At 37.3% G+C, this 24454-nt stretch overlaps 1 protein-coding gene across 1 annotated transcript in view; it reads left to right on the top strand.

Annotated features, from left to right (window-relative positions):
• Window positions 1–24454, top strand: part of disp1 (dispatched homolog 1 (Drosophila)) — a 40062-nt gene that overhangs the window by 2227 nt on the left and 13381 nt on the right. The window contains 1 exon segment of the mRNA XM_020923293.2: window positions 7287–7913. Within this exon segment, the coding sequence (XP_020778952.2) occupies window positions 7324–7913 (590 nt within the window). The 5' untranslated portion in view covers window positions 7287–7323.

Below are 24454 nucleotides of genomic sequence, written 5' to 3'. Positions count from 1 at the left end.
ATTTTCTGATCTATGTTACAGTGTTATTTTCTTATCACAAACATACCTAGAGTTGTGTTTTCTTTCATACACATATGTTTAATATACAATTCCTACAGATGTAGATGTAGTTCTTCTCTCAAACACTCTGTTCCACCTTGTGATGCGGTAGTACAGGAAGTGTTCCACTGTGTCTTTAAACTCCACACACCCTCGCTAGAATCATGTGGATAATTTAAGACAAGCTCTACTGAACTAAAAGTAAAAGGTACCTGAACTATCGCTTCATGACATCACAAAATGAAACAGCATTTTGAGTTTTGGGGATGTAGACAGACTAATAATCCAGGATTACTCAAACATGTGTAAATGAATCAAAACACAACTTTGGGCAACAACAGTGTAACATCGGTTAAAGCTCTAATAGATACAGTATCTGTTAGTATGTGGGCATACATTTCTTGACACCCCTAGTTCACAGGGCAGATTTCAACACATCCTGGAGCAATAACATTCAAATGGAAGAATTAATGGGGGATTAATGAGACTAATATATTGTGAGATTTAGTGTATTCTACAAAAGAAATACTGAAGTGTCAACCCGTGTGACAAGCAACCCACAAGGTGCACCATGTAACTTTTCAGGGAGAGGGTTCGCCATCTCTGTATAGATGTTATTGTTTTTGTTTTACAGTATGGCATTTAATTTAGCTATCTCCATGGAAACAAACAGACCACATCACCACGCTTGCAGTAAGAATACATGTTGTAGAGGGAAAAAAACACCTGTAAGTGAATAAATATATATTTTTGAATACCATCCTGTGGAATATTCCACACAAACCAATGAGACAGATGACGGACCCTCCACCAAAAAGGTTACACAGTGAACCTTTAACATTTGACCATGGCCTTAAACGGACAGGGTGAAAAATGGCAAAACAATTGTAAACTTAACAACTTGTGAGACTAAATATGAAAATTAAGTGATATTTAAAACCTCCCAAACTTCAATTAGTAATGTAATACGTGTAATATTGCTTTGCCTCCTGGATCCAGACTGTATACATGTATGTCTCAGTGTCTCACCTGCTCGTCAGCACACACAGCCTGAACTAAATTCCTTCAGCAGAAGTCTTATACTTTTACACTGGACAGCTCAACAGCTCACTGACTTTGTTGACACTGTTAACCTGTTTGTTTATCTTGAACTATCTACACTGCAAAAACTATAATCTAGCTAGGTTAAAATTACTTGAATTTTATCATGATTTGAGCAAATTTGACTTTGACAATTAAAATTATTTGCCAGTGGGACAAGACTTTTTGTACTTAAAATATGAAAGTATATCTTGCTACACAACACACAACTTTTTGCACAAAATCGAATGTTGCTTGAATGAAGAAAAACACACTTATTGCACTGGTAGATAATTTTACTTGCCAAGCTGAACCTGCTCAAATAAAGGAAAATGTTCTCAGGTCATTTTAACCTAGATATTGCTTTTTGCAGTGTATCCATTTGTTTGTGATTATAAATGGTCATACTAGTTCAGCACCTTTTCCCCGGATAAGTTACTGCAGGCTCCTAACAGCTATGGGACCACAAAACTTTTCATGTGGGATTTTTCAGTTATCTCTTCTCTTCTCAAACTCGGGCTGTATTGCTCAAGCTTCAGTGCCTCTGGGGTTGAGGTGCAATGAACAGAAAAAAGACAGAAAGTGATGAGACTGCTCAAACTTTTCAAATACTGTATTATTAACTGGGCAATGAATTATTAATACTGCAATTGATAATTCAATTAATAATTAAACATACGGAACTGTATTCTTTCATCTGATGGTTTAATCCTTGTAAAATTTTATTTCCTGAGCCTAGACACAGACGGAGGTCAAGAGGAGTGTGTATGGGTGCACAGATCCAGCTTCCGATTTCGATGCTATTTCAATAAGTATCTGCTGATTTCGATAAATATCTGCCGCTACTGGCTGATACCAGTGCAGGGACTGAAAATTGACTTTTTCTTTTTTGTCCATGTGTTACTAAATGTGTTATGTAGCTGTTATTTCTCCCTACAGTAACTAAGTAACTACAGAACAACTTAGTGTAAATAAAAGTTAAAACTTTGACACTTTCTGGAGCTACAACAAACAAACTGTATTGATCTCGTAAGAAATTCAAAGTAGAGAAGATATTTCAAGCAGAACCATGTTGATACACGATACAGCAAATTGTCATGGATCTGCACCAATATTCGATACCAATATTAGTACTGGGGCATCCTGTAACTGCGTGCTCTGTCATGAATTATTGTGCTCAACTGAACTGGGACATTTATAGAAAGCATTTGAAAAGTCCTCTCCATAAGTAGTAGCTGTGGATGCAGTTTTGGCTGAAGTCCGCGTACTCCACTCAGTACTGCATACACAAGCTTGTACTTGTCAGTGCTTTGAAGCCTTTATCATGTAGTGTTTGACTCTCATCACTCCTCACCTTTAGTAATATTTCAGTATTCTTTCAAAATACACATAGTTCATTCGTTTTCATTTTACCTTACTTTTTGTCTATTACTACGTCAATGCTATGCTTAGTAACTTGATAAAGATTTGACAGCCTATTTCCTGAGTTAATGTTGAAAATGAGCTCCAGTCTTTAAGTCTTTTATCCTGGCTCTGTGGCTCACACGTGCTGCACAGTTGTTGTAATTATTTGTGGTGGCCCATTTGGGGTTTTTCTCCATCCTGCCACTGAAAACATGCAAGTCAGATTTACTCCAAGACACAATTAAAATGGCGTTAACATGTACTTCAGTTGTATTAGTTTTTTAAATTGAAGATATGTAGAGTGTTTATTTAAAATTTCAATTTGACCTCTGTCTCCCCAGATACAAGGTAAGCATGTCCAGAACTAATATTGCTTTTACTAGGCCTGTCACGATAATTATTATATCTTATCATTCAATATATGAAAGCTGAAATAATATTTTTGGAGAATCAGTATTTATTGTGTACATTTTATTTGCACAATTGGGAAATGTGTAGGTATTTTTTCATCACATAATAATATTGATGACTCATTATAGATGCAAACTAGCTACTAAAGTGTGTCATTCTGCTGTTTATTTATTGAAGCTCTGATTTTTTTTTTTAACAATATTGTAGGTTTAGTTTTTGTGGTTTAAATCTGCTCTTGGGTTATTGTGTCAGTATCATTTAATTTAGTATAAATATTATCATTTATCATCTATAATTACTTCAGAATGTGTTATTGTGTCAGGCAGGCTTAGCTCTTATTGACAACCTGTGCAGTGTTTGATTTAATTACCAAATCATCCACTTCATGGCTATGATTATCCAGTATGAAAGCAGAATGAGCTACTTTATTTTGGTTTTACTCTTTAACCCAACATGGTGGGGACTTTACTTGCAAATAGAGGTGAGGGATATATAATAAAAATGATAATAATAATAATAATTGTATATTATTATGTAATATAGTTATTTTATAGATAAGCACCTTTTAGAATATTGAATACCATAACAAAAGCTATTTGAAAAAAGGCTGCAAAATGAGCTGGAACTTGTAGTGTAATCTGTCAAACATGGAACATACTTTAACTTGACTGAGAACAATGTCAGTATAATTTACCACATTTATAGTGCATTATTAATTATGTCAAGATCACCTACTCCTATCTCCAAATCAAAAATGCATTTCAGTCCCTTTAGTTACTCCTTTATATCCCTTATAACCGTCTACACTTTATAATGTATTCTGTAACCCAAGTCACAGACATAGGGGCTGTAACTATTATAATCTGAACCTTCTGTTTTCTTTGTTGGGACCTGTCGGGACACTAGACTACTCTTTGTGTTTTGTAGTCTCTAACTCATCCATTTGGAGTAATCGTCATGACCATAAAGCCGCATGCAGCTGGCCAAATGTTTCAAAGAGGCAGTAATTAGGAGCTCTCTTCGCTGTCGAACTTCAAACGTTGGACTTTCACATGCTTGTTTTCTCCAAGATAACATTTGTGTTTCTGCAAAAGTCACTGTTGGCATCGAGTCTGTGAGCATTAAATCATAACCTCCCCTGTCCAAGTTCAGAGGCCAAATCAAGTTTCAGATTTAAAGGTCTTATATTACGCAAAATTTACTCTTGTAAGGTTTAAGCCATGTTATAATGTTAAATCCTCAAAAACATACCTGGAGTTTTGTTTTGTTTCATTCACACTTTTGAGCAACCCTTTATTATTAATCTGTCTACATCTCCAAAGCTCAAAATGCTCTGTTCTACCTTGTGATGTCATGTAGTGGTTGTTTTCAAGTTAACCACTATCTGCTATATATTGTGCAGTAGAAATCGGCAATTTCAGGTCAGAAATCATCCAAATGTTTCTAGTGAAAATATATGGAGTTTAAAAGCACTTCTTGTGTTACCACATGACATCACAAGGTGGAACAGAGGGTTCTCCATTTGAGAGAAGAACTCAGCCCCAATATGTAGGGTCTGTGTGTTAAACATGTGTGAATGAAACAAAACACAACTCCAGGTCTGTTTTTGATTAGGAAACACCATTATAACAGATTAGAAAATAATGTACTATGTGCCCTTTAAAGCTTTAGAAGTCCAGAAGGTGCCAAGTGTACATAAGCATAGGGGTTTCTGGGATTTCTAAGCAAATTTGTGTTGTTTTCATAGATTGAATTTGCTGAACGCATAGTTGCAATGCTGTCTCCCACAATGTTGTCCAAAAGGGGTGTGCAAAAATATTGAAATATCAATATATTGTATTGTTTAATTTCATGATACGGTATTGGTATCATGGGTTGCTGTATCGATATATCACCAAGAGCATTTTTTAAATATATTTTACTAAATTATTTTGTGAAAAAGCTAGAGTTGTGTGGCTCATTTGGAGAAAGTTCACTTGTTTATGCAATACACTTGACATATTCACTGTTTTAAGTAAATTTTTCATATGAACTTAGTAGTTTAATAAAGTTTTTTAGTATCAGCCATGATTTAAGCTTTGCTTTTTACTGAACCATATCGAATCATTTTTGAAATATATTGTATCAAATTGTATTTAATCGAAAGTGCACTGTATCGAAAACCATATTGTACCTTGGCCTATATATCAAGGTATGTATCGTATCGGTAACTTCTTAATGATACCCAGCCTTAATGTCCAATTTTCATAATGGAAGGAATTCTTAATTTCTCTGTCCTTTTTTGAAATGTACGATGTCAGACAGAATTACGTCTGTCACTAAAATTACTGTATCGACTTATCATTCAGTATATGAAAGCTGAAACAATATATATTGGGGCTTAATATTTACCATGCATACAATAATAGGATTTGAGCTGTAGAGAGTAGAATAATAAATAACTGCTATGGATAATTTGTTCATTCTACTATTTGTTTGTTGCAACTCAGGTCTTTTAATGATACTGTCTATTTAAAAATTAATTTACTGGGATTATCCTGCTTTGTGTCAGTGACATAAAGTAGTTTCAATATTATCATTTATCGCCATATTTCTGTGGAGCAATATATCGTGTTATTGTGACAGGTCTAGACTTCTGTCTAGCTTGAAGAGGGTTTTGAAATTAGTAGAATGCAAACTTTCAATTGCGTTTTGACAATTAAACATATTTTTAACAGCGCATTTTATTAATATATTTTATATTTAAAGGTACTCTGTGTAACTTTTCTAATGGCTCTGTCACTTTCCTGTCTTTTATGAGATGGTATTGTCTTTAATTTTCCATAGTGAGGCTTTAAACTTGTATGCTTTTGTAGCATAGCCAAATTACCGGTTAGAGTAAGAATGTTTTTCATATTATTTTTAGCAATAACACCACTTGGCATTCCTAAGTGATTTCACTTCAGCCTAAACCCCTTCGGTCATAGTTTTATGTGAAATGTTTGTAACACACTATTAAGTACATGATTAAGTACATGACTGAAGAAGATAAACTACTATGACTAATTAAATAAATGTAAGATAAGTTTAGTGCCATACTATGGGACATTCCAGCCAAAGCAATATAATCTCCATGGAGACATGCAAGTGGGGGACCCTCCATCAAAAAGGTGACAAAATATACCTCTGAGTACAGCCACGCTTCGTTCACAATTGTTGACCTGCCAGACCTTTCTTTTTCTTTGCTGATTTACAAAAGCCTTCTGCTCCACATTATATTTTGATTCCACAGTTTGAAATTGCTCTGTTCAGTTATCAAAGAGCCCTGTCTCCCATAGCTATAATTCTTCCTCCTTTTGAAAAATAAAAATAATTCTTTTATGATTTTTTTTTTACTCATTTCAAACAGCAGTGTTGGACTTGTAGATGAAGTCTTTGTTGATTTGTGAAGGATGTCAGATAAAAAACAGATGCAGCTCCTTTTGTGGGAGTTGGGGGTCAGTTGAGCAACAGCTGACCATTTCAGCGTGCTTTCTCTTATCTCTCCATTACCCTATTTTCATGTATCTTCTGAGCTGATAACTGAAGCACAACATTCCACTTTTGTTTCCATTAAGTGCACTGTGTAAATTGTGTAAAACCTTACTGTATACATCTGAAAATGTTGTGTATTTCCTGTGCAGTGTTGTTTTACTGGTCTAATTTGTATAAAATAAGTGGTACCAGGAAGGGAATCTTACAAAAAAGATTTCTGTTTGAGATGGAACCAGTCCAAGTTCCTTATATAGAGCTGATATTGTTTCGGAAATAATAGAGCAGTGACGCTTAAGGGGTGGTTGTATGTTTGCCCAATCATCATGAAACATACCGCAAATCAATCTATTTTGTTTTAATTTAATGTAAAAAAGGAAAAGTTAATTTTGTGTATTTGGCTTCACTTTGTGGGCCTTGCCATCAATTATATAATAGTGATATTGGCAAAACTCAGTTATCCACCAGAATAACAAGGCAAATATTAGATGCTGAAAAAAATCCACTGCTGACCGCCCTCATTTTATGTCATCAGTTGAGTGTTATGTTAAGACTTTAATTTAAAAGTACACTATGCAACTTCTAAGGTGAATTACAGGTATTTTATAGCTCAAAAATACCTTGGAAAATGTATACTGTATATAATGTATGTATTCTTACCATGTGCTGGCTTGCTTCTCCATAGATCTGCCCATTAATTTGCCTCCATTATGATTTATTTACATACTGTGGAATAATCAAGACAAAACAGTTATATCTCCATGGAGACAAGCAGTGACAGACACTCCACAGTGCGCCTTTAACATGATCTAATCTATCTCTGTTCCTCTTGTTTTCCCCAGAGGACTGACCTCGCCCTGACCCAATTGGGAGTGGACAATGGCGCTGAACGATGCCAGCGCTGACCCTCCAGCCTTCACCAACGGGGGGCGCCACTCTCGCTCCTGTGGCAGTGGGCACTCGTCTCCTAAATCTAGCACAGCAGTTTGCAATGGCCAAGACCCTCTAACTGCAGCCTCCAGCGGGGACTCTATCACAGCTGACAATGATGACGATAGTAGTAGCATCAAGAAGGGCCAAGAAAATCCTCCAGTTGGCCACAAAGTGATCAAACCAAACCAAAATGGCAGCGTTGTGAAGCAGAATGGATCATTAAAACACATCTCGACACAAAAGTTGACCAAATGCCAACAGTCTTTGCCCATCCAGCACAGAAGTGTATGTTGCCAGCAGTGTCACTACCCCTCCACGCTGCGTTGTCCCTGTGGTCAGCCAGACTGTCCTCTGTTTAAAACCAGCCCAGGGCCCTGTACTCTGCCCCCTGCTGGTAACGCCCCAAACTGCCCCTGCTGTGCCCCGGCCTGCACCTACCCGCCCCACCTCAACCCAACGCTCTGTGCACAGCAGCGCCACCAGCAGCAGAGGTGGCAGGAGCAGGTCCACAGTCATGCGCATGGGCCAAACATCAGGTAAGATTACACTACAAACCAAAATACATGATACGCTCTAAAAAATTATCATCTTTTGCTATATTACTAGATCATATTTTGTAAAACTGCCTGAGTTCACACCAAACATTTCAAGATTTCTTATTAGACTTATGTTCTTGATCATTACACATGGGCATTGGTAGCGTAGTAGTTTGGGCACTCAGGCTAAAGGTATGGTGCTTTGGTTGGGTTAAGTTTGGGTTTCATATAGGGCTGAGAGATACGACAAAAAGTCAAAATTTCTATACCTCCTATAGATCAATGTCAGTGTTTGATACAGTTTTGTTTTGTATTGTTAAAACTAATTAAACATGACTCACAATATTACTTTTCTGGACATAATAATTTAGCCAGGCTGGCGCCACCTAGTGCCTCTCTCCAGAGACTAAGTGAAGAATCAGAACACACTAGATGGTTCAGAAAAACCCTGGAAGTGTGAGTTCGGGTACCAGCCAATCAGCAAAGAGCCATACATTCTGAGTTGACAGCGATTCCTGACAATGTAAAGCTGGAATAAACAGAATGTTTGGTGAATTTTATGAAGGGAGAAGACATTATTGCCCTTCTTGCCACAGGATTTGGGAAAAGCTTAATATACCAGTTAGGCCCGTTAATTGTGCATTACATACATCACACTATTGGTTAAATGAAAAAAGTTCCTGCCTACCATCGAGCAAACGAATTCTAACACTGCGAGGTCAGCCAGTTTCTATGAAGTGAAACCGGCTGATGAATCAGGCTAATAATAATTTCCATTTAACACAAAAAAGTTGAATTTCTTCCTCCAAAGTCTAATTCTGCTCCACACCGTATGCTTTTCTGTCAGAGGATTGGCTGTGGACCTCTCTGATTAATTGAATCAATAAACACTTGATTAATTACACAACCTTAGTTTCATAGACGCACATCTATGTAGAAAACCCCTAGAGTTCCATTAGCGTTTAGGTTGTGTATTTTTAGGTGTCCTGGTTTATCCTGTATATCCCTGGTCAGCTCACGTCAGTGCAGTTTCTGGTTGTGTTGGAGCTTGTATACTTGTTGACTGTAGCTGGATTCCCACTTTAGAAAACAGAGGCTCTCTCATCGACCCACAGCTCTCCATAAGCCCTCTTTATCAGTCTGTTTGGTCGTGTCACTTCCATTTTTAGGGCCAATGTGGAACCAGGTTATTTCAGATGCTGGGCCCTCTACTAATATTGAAAGTAAACTCTGCGTTATTAAAGTTTGTAGGTAGCTCTGTAGTTTTTGATGTTTTCTGATGGGGACTAACTTGTGTGATTATTATCATTTGTTTGACAGTGTTTTGGTCTGATTGCAATAATACCCGATTCACAATTTTTTGCTTGAAATTTGGCACTATAGCTGGGCAGATTATTGAAAACTAGATAATATAATGAATTTGTTGAATGAAGATACTATTTGAAGATTGAGTATAGCATTAATAAAAAAGCTGCATTAATAAAAAAGAGTGGTTTAAATTGAAAATTGAATAGAAAAAGAATAACAATGCAATGATATTTATGTACTTTTGTGGGTAATTTCTAGGGAGTCATAGTTATTGATACTGGTATCAAATATTGGCTTCAATTCTTGAAAATTTGCTCATTTGGATCTGGGCTTCAAAATATCAGTTCTGTCGATATTCTGGTCGATATTGGGCCTATAAATTGGTAGCAAAATTAAAAAGTCCTACTTGAGGGATTACACAGACACCCCAAATTGATGTAATAAGACTATTTGCTGGTCGAAGTTTGTCTTGAAAGTCTCATAATGTTTGAGTTTTATATAAAGCTGCTCTGTAGTTATTTGAGAGATGTATAGCAGCTACTACTATAGTTACTGAACACATTTTATCATTTTTTGTTTTTAGGAAAATAAAGTCTGTTTTTAGTCTCTACACTAGTATTGGTTGATATCAGGTATTGGTAGATACTTGAAGCCATAGTATCGGAATTGGTATCGGAAATGAAAAAGCTGGACCGGTGCATCTCTAGTCATTTCACACAAACTCTTAAGCCTCATTTGTCAATATCACCCACCTCTAATTGTCTTATTGTATTTTTCCTTTTTTATGTGTCTTATTGTGTTTTCCAGCCTTCTAGGATGTTAATTTGGGTGTTAGGGCTCTGTGGCTGATTCTATTTACTACAGATAACATAGAGCCCATAGGAATGAGTTAAATGCTTTTACACCCAGTCCATAAAATACAGGAGTAATCCAGGGAGCAGTTTGGTTCTGCACTTCAAACGTTAAGTGCCTAAAATGTTCCCTCCAGCCCAATGATCTGGAGTCCATAGAGTGCTGCTCTAAAGACTCTCCCTTAACCCTTAATGGGCTAAACCAGCACTTCCACTGTTTATATGGACTACTTTGTTGTTATAATTTGGACTTTCTTTGTTTTCCTGGGTTTAAATGAGGCTAGACTAAAAAAGGGACCAAACCAGGGACCAAACCACGAACCAAACCATGGACTAAACCATGGACTAAACCGGGACCAAATCGGGACTAAAACCGGGACTAAATTAGCTAACTTAACCAGGGCTACCATCAAGAAAAAAAGTTCAGGACAAAACATTTAAACCAGGTTAAAAATAATATTATAATGTTAATTCACAAAATTAAGACTAGGCAGTGAACATTGACTAAAAGAGTTAATTTTTTTTTTTTTTTTCAAAGGTTAAAGTGAAAATGAAACCTTGTACAGCAGAACTCAAAGTACAGTACCTCATTGAAAACAATTACATGCTGTTTTGCATAATCATTAATCCTTTATTAAACCTCTTGTAGAATTGTGTGGTGGGAACTAACACTGGGAACAAATATGTACCACAATCTAACAATTGGATATAATGTGCTATGTGGCTGAGAGATTAATTACAAACCATTACAAATCCAAATCCCTGTTTGACTGGTCAAATGTGGCTCAATATACAAAATTATATTACAGCATTACCATTGGTAGATTACAATGTTTAAACATGTTTAAATAATACAAAAATATATATATATATAATTCTGAAATGGTTAAAGATGCATTGTGTAACTTTTCTGGTGGAGGGTTCATCAAATTCTCCATGGAGATGTCATTGCTTCATCTGGAATGTTTCACAGTATGGCATTAAACCTTTCTGTCATCATGGAGACCAAACCAGGCAAGTCAGATCTGTGGAGAGACACAGTCAGAATGCCTGTTTTTCTCAGTATTTTTGGACAATAAAACCACCTGTAATTGAAAAAATGCAAGGTAGAGCTTTTTAATGCCATATTTGGAACATTTGAAGCAGACCAATGACATATCCATAGAAACAGGATGGTGACGGAACACCAACCCAAAGGTTACATAGTGCAGCTTTAACTGAATAATCTTAACAATAAGTATTTGAGGCTCCAGGTGTTTAGTCTAATAATCGATTGATGGGGTCTTAGTCGATCAAGATTTGTCGATTTATCTTTTTTTTAGATTTTGTTTATATATTTAGAATTTATATGGCACACCGACAAAAAGAAGAAGTGAGTGAGTTAGCCGAAGATTTGGTATTATTTGGGATTTTTATGGAAAAAGACAGATTAAACTAATGATTCACAAATGTGCATAATCTGTGTTTATATAAAAATGTTTTTCCTATTACTTCAGTTTAAATAGAAGTTTTTATATGAGCCCCGGTGCAGGTGTAGTCCCGTGCAGTTTGCACCAGATACAGAGTTACGTTACAGTTTTGAGTGCTTTTGCCATGCCTCCTTTTTAGTAAAAGAATTGATCGGCAGAACATGTCTTCAGTTGACCAAGGATTTCTTTAGTCAAATACAGTCCTAATTCAAAGTGTTTAAAAGTGCCCTTAATCCATAACATTAACCCATAACTTTAATCCAGTGCAGTCAGATCAGCCCCAGTTGCTGTGAGTTGTGTTGAAAGTGGTGATCTGCTGTGAATATTTGAGTGGGCACAACTCGCTCTAGGCACTCACTGGTGAATCTAATGCTAACCCACCACCACCTTTCACTTTCATTTTAAACCTCTGCTTCTACTATTACAGTGTTTTTTTTCCTCTTACCCACTGCTCCACAGGGAATGCAGAGCAGATGTGGCAGCGGTTGTACAGATCTTAATGTTAAAGCAGGTTTTATTTAGCAAACAAGTCGCTGTGGTGATGACAGATTTGAATTACAGGCCAGGTTTCTGTTCTTTCTGTGTATCAATGTGTCACACTTAGATTGAATTCAGGAACACAAGTACCGTACTAAAATACATCTCTAAATCCATTTGTATGTTACAGTTTGTCTTCCAAAAAAGTGTGGTCAAATCTTATCCCAATTTGTCAATATTTATCCATCAAATCATTTATTTTGTTTTCTTGATTTCATTGTGTAGATGTTGATCAGTATGATATCAGATCAAAACATGTTTATAGATAAATAAATATTTATCACACAGTGGTGTGCGTCATACATTTTAGCACTGTCAAGTTACTAAAATTTCAAACCAATATTCCAATACCAAGGAATATTCAAGAAAATGCAATCCTCACTACACATTTTGACACCATAATTATATTTTAAACCCCCCGTTATACAATACAGTGTCAATATCATGTCAAGATAAATGTTTCTTTAATTGTACCATGTTGTCTTATACTAGTTTTGATTTATTTTTTCAGTACCCTATTTCAGTATTTCAATACAGTAACTCATGTGTTTTATTATTATTTATTTAATGCGTTTAGATCAGTTGTACGCCAGTCGTTCAAATTCTCGGTCTTAGCTTTTTCTCTGTCTCACTGGTTTTCTCAATTACCTTAAAAATGCAAAATTATTCTTCTGGCGTGATACTTTCTCAGATCAGAAGATGGCGTTGCTCCCTCCTGGTTTCCCCATTAACATTTTATAGTTGGATAAAATTTGTGATGCATATCCCACTGTATTCTGTAACAAAGTAAAAAGAGAGGAAAGGACGCATTGTACCTTTGAAACCAGTGAATAGTGTTGGTCTGTGGTGTAACTGGGATAATTTGCGGGTTTCAGGTATCAGTGAGATCTTTTCAACGTCTGTGATTTTTGGATTAGTCCTGGATTAGGCTCACTCTTTAACCTAATCCACTGTCCGACATACAACAGAGACTAGATGGACATTTTCACGGACCTTTTACTATGAATTTTTACACCTCTGCTCTCAGCTTCAAAAATAATGATCCGTTTACAGAGATTAGCACTTTGTAATAGTTCTATTTTTGGAAATTTAACGCACACTTAAATCTTTCATCTGGCTAAAGTCCTTTTTCTTAGCATTTAGTAATTGTAGTAATGATTTTGGCATGAGTGGGTCTGTTAAAAGCATTACAACGATCTATGTCTGTCTCTTTTGTAAGATTGTCTTGTGCAGCCATTTTGTGTGGATAATTTAGTATTTTGCGGAAATAGAATGTCCTTGAGATTTCAGCTTGTTGGCTCAATGGACAGAGGATGTGAGATCCGATAGCAGGCTTGGGTACAGAACCAAATCATACAGATCTCACATGAATAATAAATATTGCAACTTATTACAGATAACGCACCATAAAGTTCCCAGGCTTAATTAATATTTTTCTAGTATAACTCTGTTAAAAGTTAAGATTACAGAGGGCTGGAAATCACATGGCCCCTCATAATTCGATATGATACATGATACATGGCTCCTGATACGATATTATTGCGATATTGCATTTCCTGGGACGACTGCTATATTGCACATGATACTCTGTGATATACTGCTGTTTTGTAAGAAACAATCTTTTAACAGTATTTCTTAAACAGCTACTTGTGTAAAGTTAATAGAAATACATCCATTTTAATCTTCAGTAAATATGTCAAGTGTACTGCCTTCAAAGAAGTTTCCTTACACTAAATAAGCAACAAAACTGTAATGCAGTCACACAAAAAAATGCTAAAGATTCCAAAAATACCATAGCCCACAGTATTGATAGTGTCACCAAATTTAGTATCGTGATATATATGGATATTTTTATATTTTTGCACACCCCAATATTACATAGTCAACAAAAAAATTTGAAGAAATGTTTCACTTTTCTATTTATTTTACAATTAAATTGATATATATATATATATATATATATATATATATATATATATATATATATATATATATATATATATATATATATATAGCTTCTAAATTTCATGGTAACTGCTTATCAGGGGTGTTGTAGTGTTTTAAAGTTTGCTATGACTTATGAAATCATGTTAGTCTTTGATTTCTTGGCCCTCATATACTGTTGTGCTAATCTGATTATAATTATGAACACTTGGCTGTAGATTCAGACCTTTATCTTTCAGAGTGTGCTCTTGAGAATTGGCTCAACTTTTGTGAGTCTTGAGACCTGTTTTGAGTGAGACTAAGCTACAGATAAACAGAGTTATGTATGTCTCCAGGCCATCCCCTCCACTGATGACCTGCTCCCACTTGCACAGCCCCTTTGCTCAGACCCCCTCACACCATCCCAGGTCACGCTGAATATTTAACCCTAACCTTCTCTCTCCTGCAGCTTCTTGTTTACTCCAGTTCATAGTTCAGCTTACATAGGTTTGTCACAATAACACAAGATGAGTCACAAAATATAGTGGGGGTACACATCAATCACATCAAATTTTTGTGTTGTCTCAATTTCAAATATGAATGAGACAATATTTCAACAATATATCAAGAATGAGCAAATCAACCAAGACATTTACAGGCACAAATATCAGGAATATACAAGAATATCGACTTATACTTTTAACATTAATTTATCATTGCATTAATGTAGCACCTTTCAAGACAACCAAAGCGCTTCACTGATCATTCACTCCACACTCTGTGGTGGCAAACTACTATTGTAGCCACAACTACCGGGGCAGACTGATGGAAGCAAGGCTGCCAATCTGTGCCATCGCCCCCTCCTCTTGTTGGGAAGATTACGCTAGATGTTTTTGTTTCTTTTAAATATTGACTATATCTCCAAAACAGCATTGTGATTTCATACATGTTTCCATATAGTTCATATGTTTACAGTAGGCGACAGTAGCTTAGTTGGTAGAGTGTTTGCTCACTGATCCGAAAGTTGGTGGTTCAAACCCCGCTCTTGACATAAAAACGCCATTGGTTGAGCGATCGAGTCCACTTGATTCCAGCTCCCACAGGTGAATCCTGACATTGTGGCCTTGGGCAAGACAATTAACCTACCTTGCCCCCAGTGTTTCTGTACACTGATCTGTGAATGGGTGAGTGGTTTTGTGACCATTTACCGTTTTTACCATACTTCTACCCCTGTTTGACACAGATTGTGATACAACCATTGACTGTATAATTTACATGGCTAACCCACTAATTCCAAATAGGAAGTGGGCATGGGTGTGCTTACGGCTCCATCGACTCTTTTTCCAGTTGGTTTTACATTTGACCCTAACCCCTCTCTCTGCAACTGCCGCAGTGAGCCTTGTCATTTTGATCTTAAAATGTTCATATTAACCCACTCTACATGATTCCGGTGTTTTTATTTTAATATTTTGGCCATAAATGAATTCCTATTCCTAATATGTACCTCGCTTCCAATTTGATCCAATAACTGCTAGCCTTGTAAGTTTCATTTGACTGGAGCTGAAAAACTATGGATAACATCACACTCCCTTATGGTTGCCGTACTCTACAGAATTTTTTGGTCTTAAACGGTGCAACAAAAACAACCACAGACACAAGGAGAATCTTATGACATTTTAAATCTCCAATCACACAAACTGGCTCGGGATATGGCTGCATACCACAGACATAAAATAGACATATAAGTTGTGTGCACATTTCCTGTCTACAGTAAAACCATTCACTTTGAGACTCTTATGTGTTCAAAAGATCAGAACATTTCTCTTCTAGTTTAGATGCAAGTTAAAACTCTGTTATTATTAATTGTGAAATGCGGTGCAATACTTCAGACACATGATTTCTAATGCACAGCAGGTTGGTGATAAAGTACACAGGAAGTAGAATCACCATCGCTAATCTGCAGCTTCACCTCGAACCGCGTGCTGTGTCGATGTAAACAGACACAGGTGAGGAACTACTCTCGCCTTTTTACTTTTAAAGAATGCCTCAAATTGGATTAACAGCACTGTTTTGTGGAGTGGGTGTCATTATTTGCAGAGAACAAATTCTGTGGATAATATGGATGCTGCAGTTTAAGTGTACATCTTTACAAGAGGTGAGTAATAAAGTCTCCTCATTATTTTCACTATTTACTGAGTTTGTATCTTGCTCCACTGTGTTCGTCACTCCATCTGCCCCGACTTTCTGTTTTATTGACTTTTACCGTAGCGTGGCTGATGTTTTGTGGTTACGATTTGACAGAGCTGCACAGAATCGCTCACAGACACAAAGTTGGGTCACACCTCTCCAAACTTGGGGAGATGCAAATCGCAGCCAAAATCGGGCGAATTCTCCTGTAGTGTGGCTACCTTTACTCTTACTCTTTATACAGTCTATGGATACAACAATGGCAAAGGCTTCATAGACCCATCACGCTCCTCGTACCATCCGGGGTCAGGCAGACTATTTAACCATTCCTTCTCTCCTGGAGCTAATGCCTTCCTCTGTTTACTTCACTTCATACTTTAGCTGAGATTCATGCCTTGTCAGATTGCACAAATTCCAGTTTTTCACTCCCTTTGACAGTTGTTCCAAAAAGGTCATTTTTTTATGATCTGGAATGAGGTGAAATTTTCTTGTGTTTAGGCCAAGCAGGTGGGTAAGTCAGTTTCCATGGCAATGAAATAGCTGTACGAAAACATGACAGCCTCAAAGTCCAGCACAGTTCATCACCGGTGATTTACCAATGTTTTATCAGTCGGAAAAGGTGGGTGCATTTTTGAAGAGTGAGTGTCTGCATAGCTTCAGCATTAGCGCATGGCTTTTGGGTTAAATATTAAATAAAGTGGTGTTTTAGTCTGGGTAATTTTCCTGGGAGTTCCCCAACAGATGAAGGTGTATGATGTAGTTGTTAACACCCCTGATATGAATCGGTGAATGATCAGAACCTGGTAGGGCTGCGAGATTAATCGCAATTGCATCAAAATCGCAATTTGAGTGAGCGCAATTTGTAAATCATAAAGGCTTCTGTTTTTGAAGTAACCACAGTTTCCTCCACCAACAAAATATATGCCTTATTCTGCATAAAAAACAAACAAACAAAAAAATGTATGTAAAAAATTTAAATGTGATGAAATGAAATGTGATTCTTGTATTAATTTTTCAGTTCATATTTCAGTCTTTCTGTCAGTTATTTTTGACATGTTCAAAATGTGAACTTGAACAGACTGCTAGTTTTATGAAATAAATCACAAATGTAATCACAAGAAGTGTTAAATTTGCCAATCTCTACATAACTAAAGGTAAAAGGTAGCTGTTGAAAATTACATCATCATGACATCACAAGGTGGAACAGAGCATTTTGAGCTAGACAGACTAATAATAAAGGATTGCTTAAATATGTGTGAATGAAACACAACTCCAGGTATGTTTTTGATGAGGTAACAATACTATAACTTGGCCAGACCAGTCTATTTTGTATAATATATGGCCTTTAAGTTTAATAAAGCTCAGAATATGCAAACATATCTGCTCCCATGTGTTGTGTGAGACAGCTGCACTCTTTATTTCATGGTGTCAGTTTGACAAGGCTTTGCAATTTATCACGAATAACAACTGTTTGCGTGGCCTTACGACTGGGCGTCCTGCCTGAATCTCTCTTTTCCAAATAAGTTCTTTTGGAACACTCCTGCTTCTCCTCAGCAAATACCTGCAGGAACGCATCCCTTTTATGACAATATTTCCATGGGTTTGTCCTGATAATATATTTCTATCAGTCTGCACAGTGTAATTTAGTGGTGCACTGTGTAACTTGTTTGGTGGAGGGTCCGTCACCTGCTTGTCTCCACGGAGAAGTGCCTAGATTGTTCCACATTAAAGCCATAAACTTAAGGAATCTCCATGGAGACTTGTAAGACAAATTACAGGTTAGATTTGTGGAGAGACAACTGCACTCACAGTATGAATCTTTTTCTTTTTTTTCTGTTTCTTTAAGATATTTTTGAGCAGTAAATAACACCTGTAGTTGAATAAATGCAACACAGATTAGTTTAATGCCATACTGTGGACAATTTGAGCCAAAGCATTAACATCTCCAGAAATGTTACACAGTTCACCTTTATGCTCAAGCAAACTGTATGCAGTGTTTACCTGGTCAGTGTGATTACCTTTTTTGATTATCTTTTTTTATTTTATTGAGTGGATAATGTCTTGTTTTAATTTCAGAGAAATTTCAGTGAGATTTACTGAAAGCAAGTGAACATTTTCAAGTAATTTAACAGATTTGATTTTACTTGTCCATCCCCTTTTCAAACCATCTGCGTGTCAAGTATCTGCATCTGTGTTGTTATGTTGTTGTGTGAATTGTATTTGCAGGTTTGAAATAAATGACTAACTTTTTTGCAATGGCCATTTTCCATCTTCACAAGAACACATTTTGATCTTGCAATATACTCTGCATTGTGTAACATATGAACACCTTCACCTCCCTGTTTTCCTGTCTTAGAGCCTGAGTTTTTAGCGCGTACATAACCTGAGTCTCCACAGGTCAAAGTGACGCCCCCGGGTCACCCTCCATCTGCTGCTCTGACACTTACAATGACAACTGTGGTAACTCACTGGCTCTTTGACGTCTCACTTGACACAGTTATAGAGGGTAATTGAGGTGATGCTATAATATTGTATAGTTTTGGATTTAAAAGAGTTTTGCGGACTCCTGTGAAGGCAGATCCATCATTTTAAATAATAACTGAATAACTTCAAATGCATCTGCACCAGAAGAGACCGTGTGGTACACTTAAGGGTCCAATTTTATGCTGTGTTCTGTTATAATGTTGTTTCCTCATCAAAACATACCTGGAGTTGTGCTTTGCTTCATTCATGTTTAACACACAAACTGTGTATATTTAGGCTGACTTTTTCTCTTACACAGAAAACTCTGTTCCATCTTGTGATGCCATTAGGATCAGTTGGATGTTTTCAGCCCTGGAATTTCCGGTCTTTACTGAACTAAAGGTAAAATGTAGCTGTTAACTTGAAAACTGCTACGACATGACAAGGTAGAATAGAGCATTTTTAGCTTTGGAGACGTAGACAGACTAATAATAAAGGGTTAATCAATGTAACAAAGCACAACTCTTTGATGAGTTAACACCATTCTAACATAGCTTAAAGCTCAAGAGTCAATTTCACATAATATAGGACCATTTGACAAAGCCTTATCTTAAATATGATCCACCAGACGAAAACCAAAATAGGTGTTGTGTGAATGATGAGTAGATGGTCAGAACAAACGTTGACCTGGAGCTCCAGTGTCCTCAGACGTCCTGCAGCCAGACAGAGCCAGCCCCACAAAGGCTAAGTGCTGCTCAGATTCATGGTGCACTGTGATGAGCTCATAATGGAGCTAGGAAAATGGTGCTGAGTGAAAAATGAACATTTGACAGAGAAAAAGCTCTTTTCTTTCCACCACTGAATTAGATTAAAATACTTTGGATCACATGTCACTAATTATAAATGATGGAAGATTATGGGAAGATTATGTTCTGAATTGTACAGATACATTCTGTTTTTCCTCAATATGAAAATATGAATGTAATAATTAGTAAATAACAACTCAAGTTTTACATGCAAAAGTGTACTTTTGTATACCAACTTGTATACAACCATACTTTATTTTTAAAGGGTTTCAACATCAAAGCTACTGTCCAAATCAAGTAAAAAAAAACAAACAAAACAAAACTATGTTTTGTCTTTAGGTATTCTGTCACTACATCTAATAATACCAAGTACCCAAACAAATGAACCCCACTCTGTCCTAAAGAGGGCTTTTGATAGATCAAATTTCATGAAATGCAAAGTAAATTTTTAAAAAGCAGTAATAGGGACACTGATCATGGCTAAATCAATTTATAGGACAAAAGGCACAATAAATAATGTCAGAAAACTGTTCATATTGTCATGTGTAGGCCCTACTGATGTTTCCCAGTTGCTTTTCCACACCAGCAGACCTCAAGTGATGAATGTGCCCTGAACGGGAGCCATTATAGAGACGTTACTCTGACTGACAGCCTGTAACGGTTGGCAACAGCGTCAAATCGAATCAAGTCGAATTCTTGGGATCTGTGCTCCGCCATATTTCACCCGCAAAGAATTCAGCGAGTGGCAGGTGCATCCAGAAAAGGCCCGGCACAGCAGTGGTGGCTGTCATCGAAACAGCTCTCAAACATGCGGACATGGACACGAGCTGACAACTGTTCACTGCGCAATTCACCATTTGTAATGCTAGTTTGAGGTTATAGAGCTATACATTAGGTAAGCATTAAAGGTACTATATTCATGTGAGCTTTAAGTCATGTTACGATGCTGTTACCTCATTCAAAACTTACCCTGGGTTGTGTTTTGTTTCATTTCATTCACACATATTTGAGTTATTCTTTTATTAGTCTGTCTCCATCTCAAAATGCTCTGTTCCACCTTGTGATGTCATGAATTAATAGCTTTCAAGTTAACAGTTCCCTCTTGCCTTTAGTTCAGCAGTGATCGGCAATTCCAGAGCTAACATTGTCCATATGATTCTAGTGAAGATGCATTAGGTTTAGAACCACAGTGGAGCACTTACTGTATTACCACATGATATGTCTCAAGAGCAGTAGTTTTAGACATGCTCTGACCATGTTTTGTATTTATTTGTAGAGAACAGTGTCTATTAATGAACACATTAGCTTTGTGTGCATGTACCAGAATTAGCATAGTACTAATTTCCATACATATCAGTTATCATCATTATAAAATATAATTGAAAGGTTAAGAACATTGACTTGGCTGTTGTCTTGCCCTTATAATTTCATTTTATGTTCTGTAAATTGATTGTAAATTGTTGAAAAAAGGGTGTACCTCAAGGCTGCCTCCTTTCCCCTCTCTTATTCATATTATGATGCTTTGATAATGGTGGTATCTTTATTGTCCTTTGATCCATGTTTCTGTGTAGTGGTTTCAGCCCAGTGATAATGGGGGCATAGTGTCCCTATTTGACCTCTGCTTAACCCTCTTGTTTAAATGGCACAGGCCTCAGTGTTTATTGGAGTCTGTTAGAAACATGATGCCCTGTGAATGACAGTATGAGGCTGAAGGACTGCAAAAGATTCTCTCTCATTTCCTTTGCTTTACTGCCTGAACATATTCTGTTTTTAAAATTTACTGCATGTTTTATACAGTTATCTCTTCAAACTAAAAGGTGTTCAAATAAAGCTCTGCGTGTACTCTTTAGTCAGTAGGTTGGCCAAAATATATATATATATATATATCGGCCTTTGCTAGAGATTTAAAGGTGCATTGTGTAACTTTTTTGGTCCAGGGTCTGTCATCAATTTTTTTTTTCCCATGTTATTGCTTTGCCTAAAATGTTCCACAGTAGCATTAAACTTATCTATCTTGCATTTATTCAGTTACAGGTGTTTTCACTGTGTAACGGACCCTCTACCTTAGAAGTTACACAATGCTCCTTTAAGGCCAAAAGACAATTTGCTAAAAAAGTAGAACTATTGGTCTATCTCTAAAGTCGGTATCTATTATCAAACATTATGACATTCATTTATTTTACCAGCACTAGTATTTGAAGATTACACACCCCTGTGGTTTTCTCTATGTTTGAATGTTGTGGTTGTGTCTGGTGCCCTGGCGCTCTGCTGAAGGCCCATTTCATGGCTCGGGCCTGGATGTAATTGTGTGCAGCGTTCCAGTGAGCCCTGATTAGCCTGTGCTCCAGTCCTCTCACAGTGACATTAATGGTCTTGCTTTGACTTAAAGAGCTTTTCATGAAATATTTACCCTCCATCTGCTGACAGTTAACCCCAGCTCTCCTCTCACTAAGACTTTTCCTGACCAACAGGCTTTTGAAATGGTAATTACGGACTCTTTCCAATGGGTGTTAATATAGGGATTGAGTTTAAGAAATTATGTCAGAGCAATGGTGAGCTGGTGCTTTTCATTTTCTTGAATACGGTAGTTTTGAGGCAGTTCTGAAGTTGTTTTGGGGCTGTGTAATATCAGGTTGAGGTGGGAGATGTATTTAAAAAATGGATAAGGGCCGCCACACATTAAAAGATTTTTCGGTCTTAAATGATTTTTAAACGTGTGACCACAGACACGGGGGAGAATCATATGAAATTTTAACTCTGATCGCAAAGACTGCTGCGGACCACAGGTTACAAAGCTGTGAGCACACTTGCATCAGCTGTTTCCTGTAGAGTAAAACCACTCACTTTGAGACTCTAAAAGATCAGAGCACTGCAGTTCTAGTTTAGATGCAGGTCAAAACTGTGTTATTATTTGTGAAATGTGGTGCAATACATCAGATACATGATTTTTATTGCACATAATATGAATGAAAATGCTGCAGTTTAACTTTACAACTTTACGAGAGGTGAGCACTTAAGTCGCCTCATTATTTTCGCTTTTTCCTGTATCTGTATCTTGCCCCTCTTTGTCCGTCACTATGTATGCCCCTGACTCTCTGTTTTATTGACTGTTACCATAGCGTTAGTGGTGTTTGGTGGTTACAATCTGAGAGAGCAGCTCAGAGTCACACTGACACCACACACATGGGGGGGCGTAGCGGATTCAAAATCACACACAATGACACAAAGTCGGGTCATAACTCCTCGAACTCGGGAAGAGGCAAATTGCAGCCTAAATTGGGCAAATTTTCCTGTAGTGTGTGGTGGCTTTTAGTGAATCTTTCAGCGTAATCTGCATAAAATGATATTTCTTCACTTTTGAGGTAAATTTTAAAAGTATTGCTTACATTTTAAATACATTTCACAATTTTCGCACATGGATGTGATGGATTAACATAATATTATAGACTCGGGTTGTCTTTTATAATGGGGTGTGGTATTGTTTTTGTCTGGTACGAGCTTGTACTTGTGGCTCAGTCTTCTCTCCTTCCTTCTCTCTGTCAGCACAGCGTTGAGTGAGCGCAGTCGCCCCCTGTTTACCTTATTAATTAGCCCAGTGATCCAGAAACACTCTCCCTTTGGTAAATAGAATAACACAGAGGGGTTAGCGAGGGGCGTGCAGGGGGGAGACATGACGGAGGGGGGCAGGGGGATTTGGGAGAGGGGAGGAGCTGACACAGAGCTGGTATTTTTCAGTTTGCTTCGAGCCGTCAGGGAGCAGAGTGATCAGAGAGCCAGAGGAAACCCAATTCCACAGGTCGTCATCCTGCTGAATTTAGAGCCTCTGTGATCAGCTGTCAATATGCACTCTACACACCTACACACTGCAGCTCTATCACACGCAGGGAGATTTTTTGTAGAAACAGTGTGAACTTTTTAAAACAATTTTGCATAAAAAATTTCCTGGACGACTGAAGGCGAGCAGTTTTATTTTAAATTGGACAAACCCAAAAAAGACTCTTAAACATGCACTACACAACTTTTCTGGTGGAGGGCCCGTCACCTGCTTGTCTTCATGGAGATGTTATTGCTTTGCCTGGGATGTTCCATGGTTTTGAGATTAAACCTATCAATCTCAAGTGAGACAGGCTATGTTACAGGCCAGATCTGTGGAGAGTCACCCCTATGCAAAGAGATAATTATTGTATTTCTGAGCAATAAGAAGACCTGTAATGGATAAATCCTGGATAGATATGTTTAATGTCAAACCACGGAACATTCTAGGCAAAGCAAAATCATCTCCATGGAGACAAACAGGTGATGGACCCTCCACCAGAAAAATTGCACAGTGCACCTTTAAGTTGGAAATAGAATTGTATTCATCAACTTGTTGCACCAACATGTGGTCTTGCTGTTCATTATGAGTAAATTCAGTCACTGGTAGCTCCCCTAATGACATAACAGCATTATGTAGACTGCCAGTTGCTTTACCCCCAGAAGTATAGATGGGAATTAAAATCAGATTTTCCTCAGTGACTTCTTACCAATTAAAGTGAATCTGCAGTGACAAGAAGTGGAGTCATTTTTAACTTGGGGTGGTTTTAGTCTGGTGTTTTAGGGAAAATCCTCTGGAATATAAGGGTATGTTTTACCTACTCAGAACTCTTGTACTTTCAAAATATTATTAGTCTGAGCATCTTTTCTTGGCTCGATTTTATTTACAGATGGACAAAATGTGAGGTGCAGATCATGAAATGTACACTCCCTGTTTGAAAACCTCAGACATGCTGAATGCATCAGCATGAAAAGTTGATGTGGACTTTTATGGAGGAGAGGGGAGGGGGGGCTATTGCAGCCATTTTGACAGATTCTTGATCCATCTCATTTTGGTCGTTTAAAGAGACTAGTCGGTGCAGGTATGTTTTTCATCTCTCCCATTATATCAGCAAGATTCAGACCGAGCAATGCAGAGCGAAACTCAAAGCAGACCTTTGGTAGACGAGCCGTGTTTTGAAAGC

Source organism: Boleophthalmus pectinirostris, unplaced genomic scaffold (assembly GCF_026225935.1).
Source record: "Boleophthalmus pectinirostris isolate CB_2022bp ecotype Guang Dong unplaced genomic scaffold, ASM2622593v1 HiC_scaffold_13, whole genome shotgun sequence".
In the NCBI taxonomy this organism is placed as follows: Eukaryota; Metazoa; Chordata; class Actinopteri; order Gobiiformes; family Gobiidae; genus Boleophthalmus; species Boleophthalmus pectinirostris.
The sequence above is the reverse complement of the archived record's forward strand: the minus strand, read 5'-3'. Positions and strand labels throughout refer to the sequence as shown.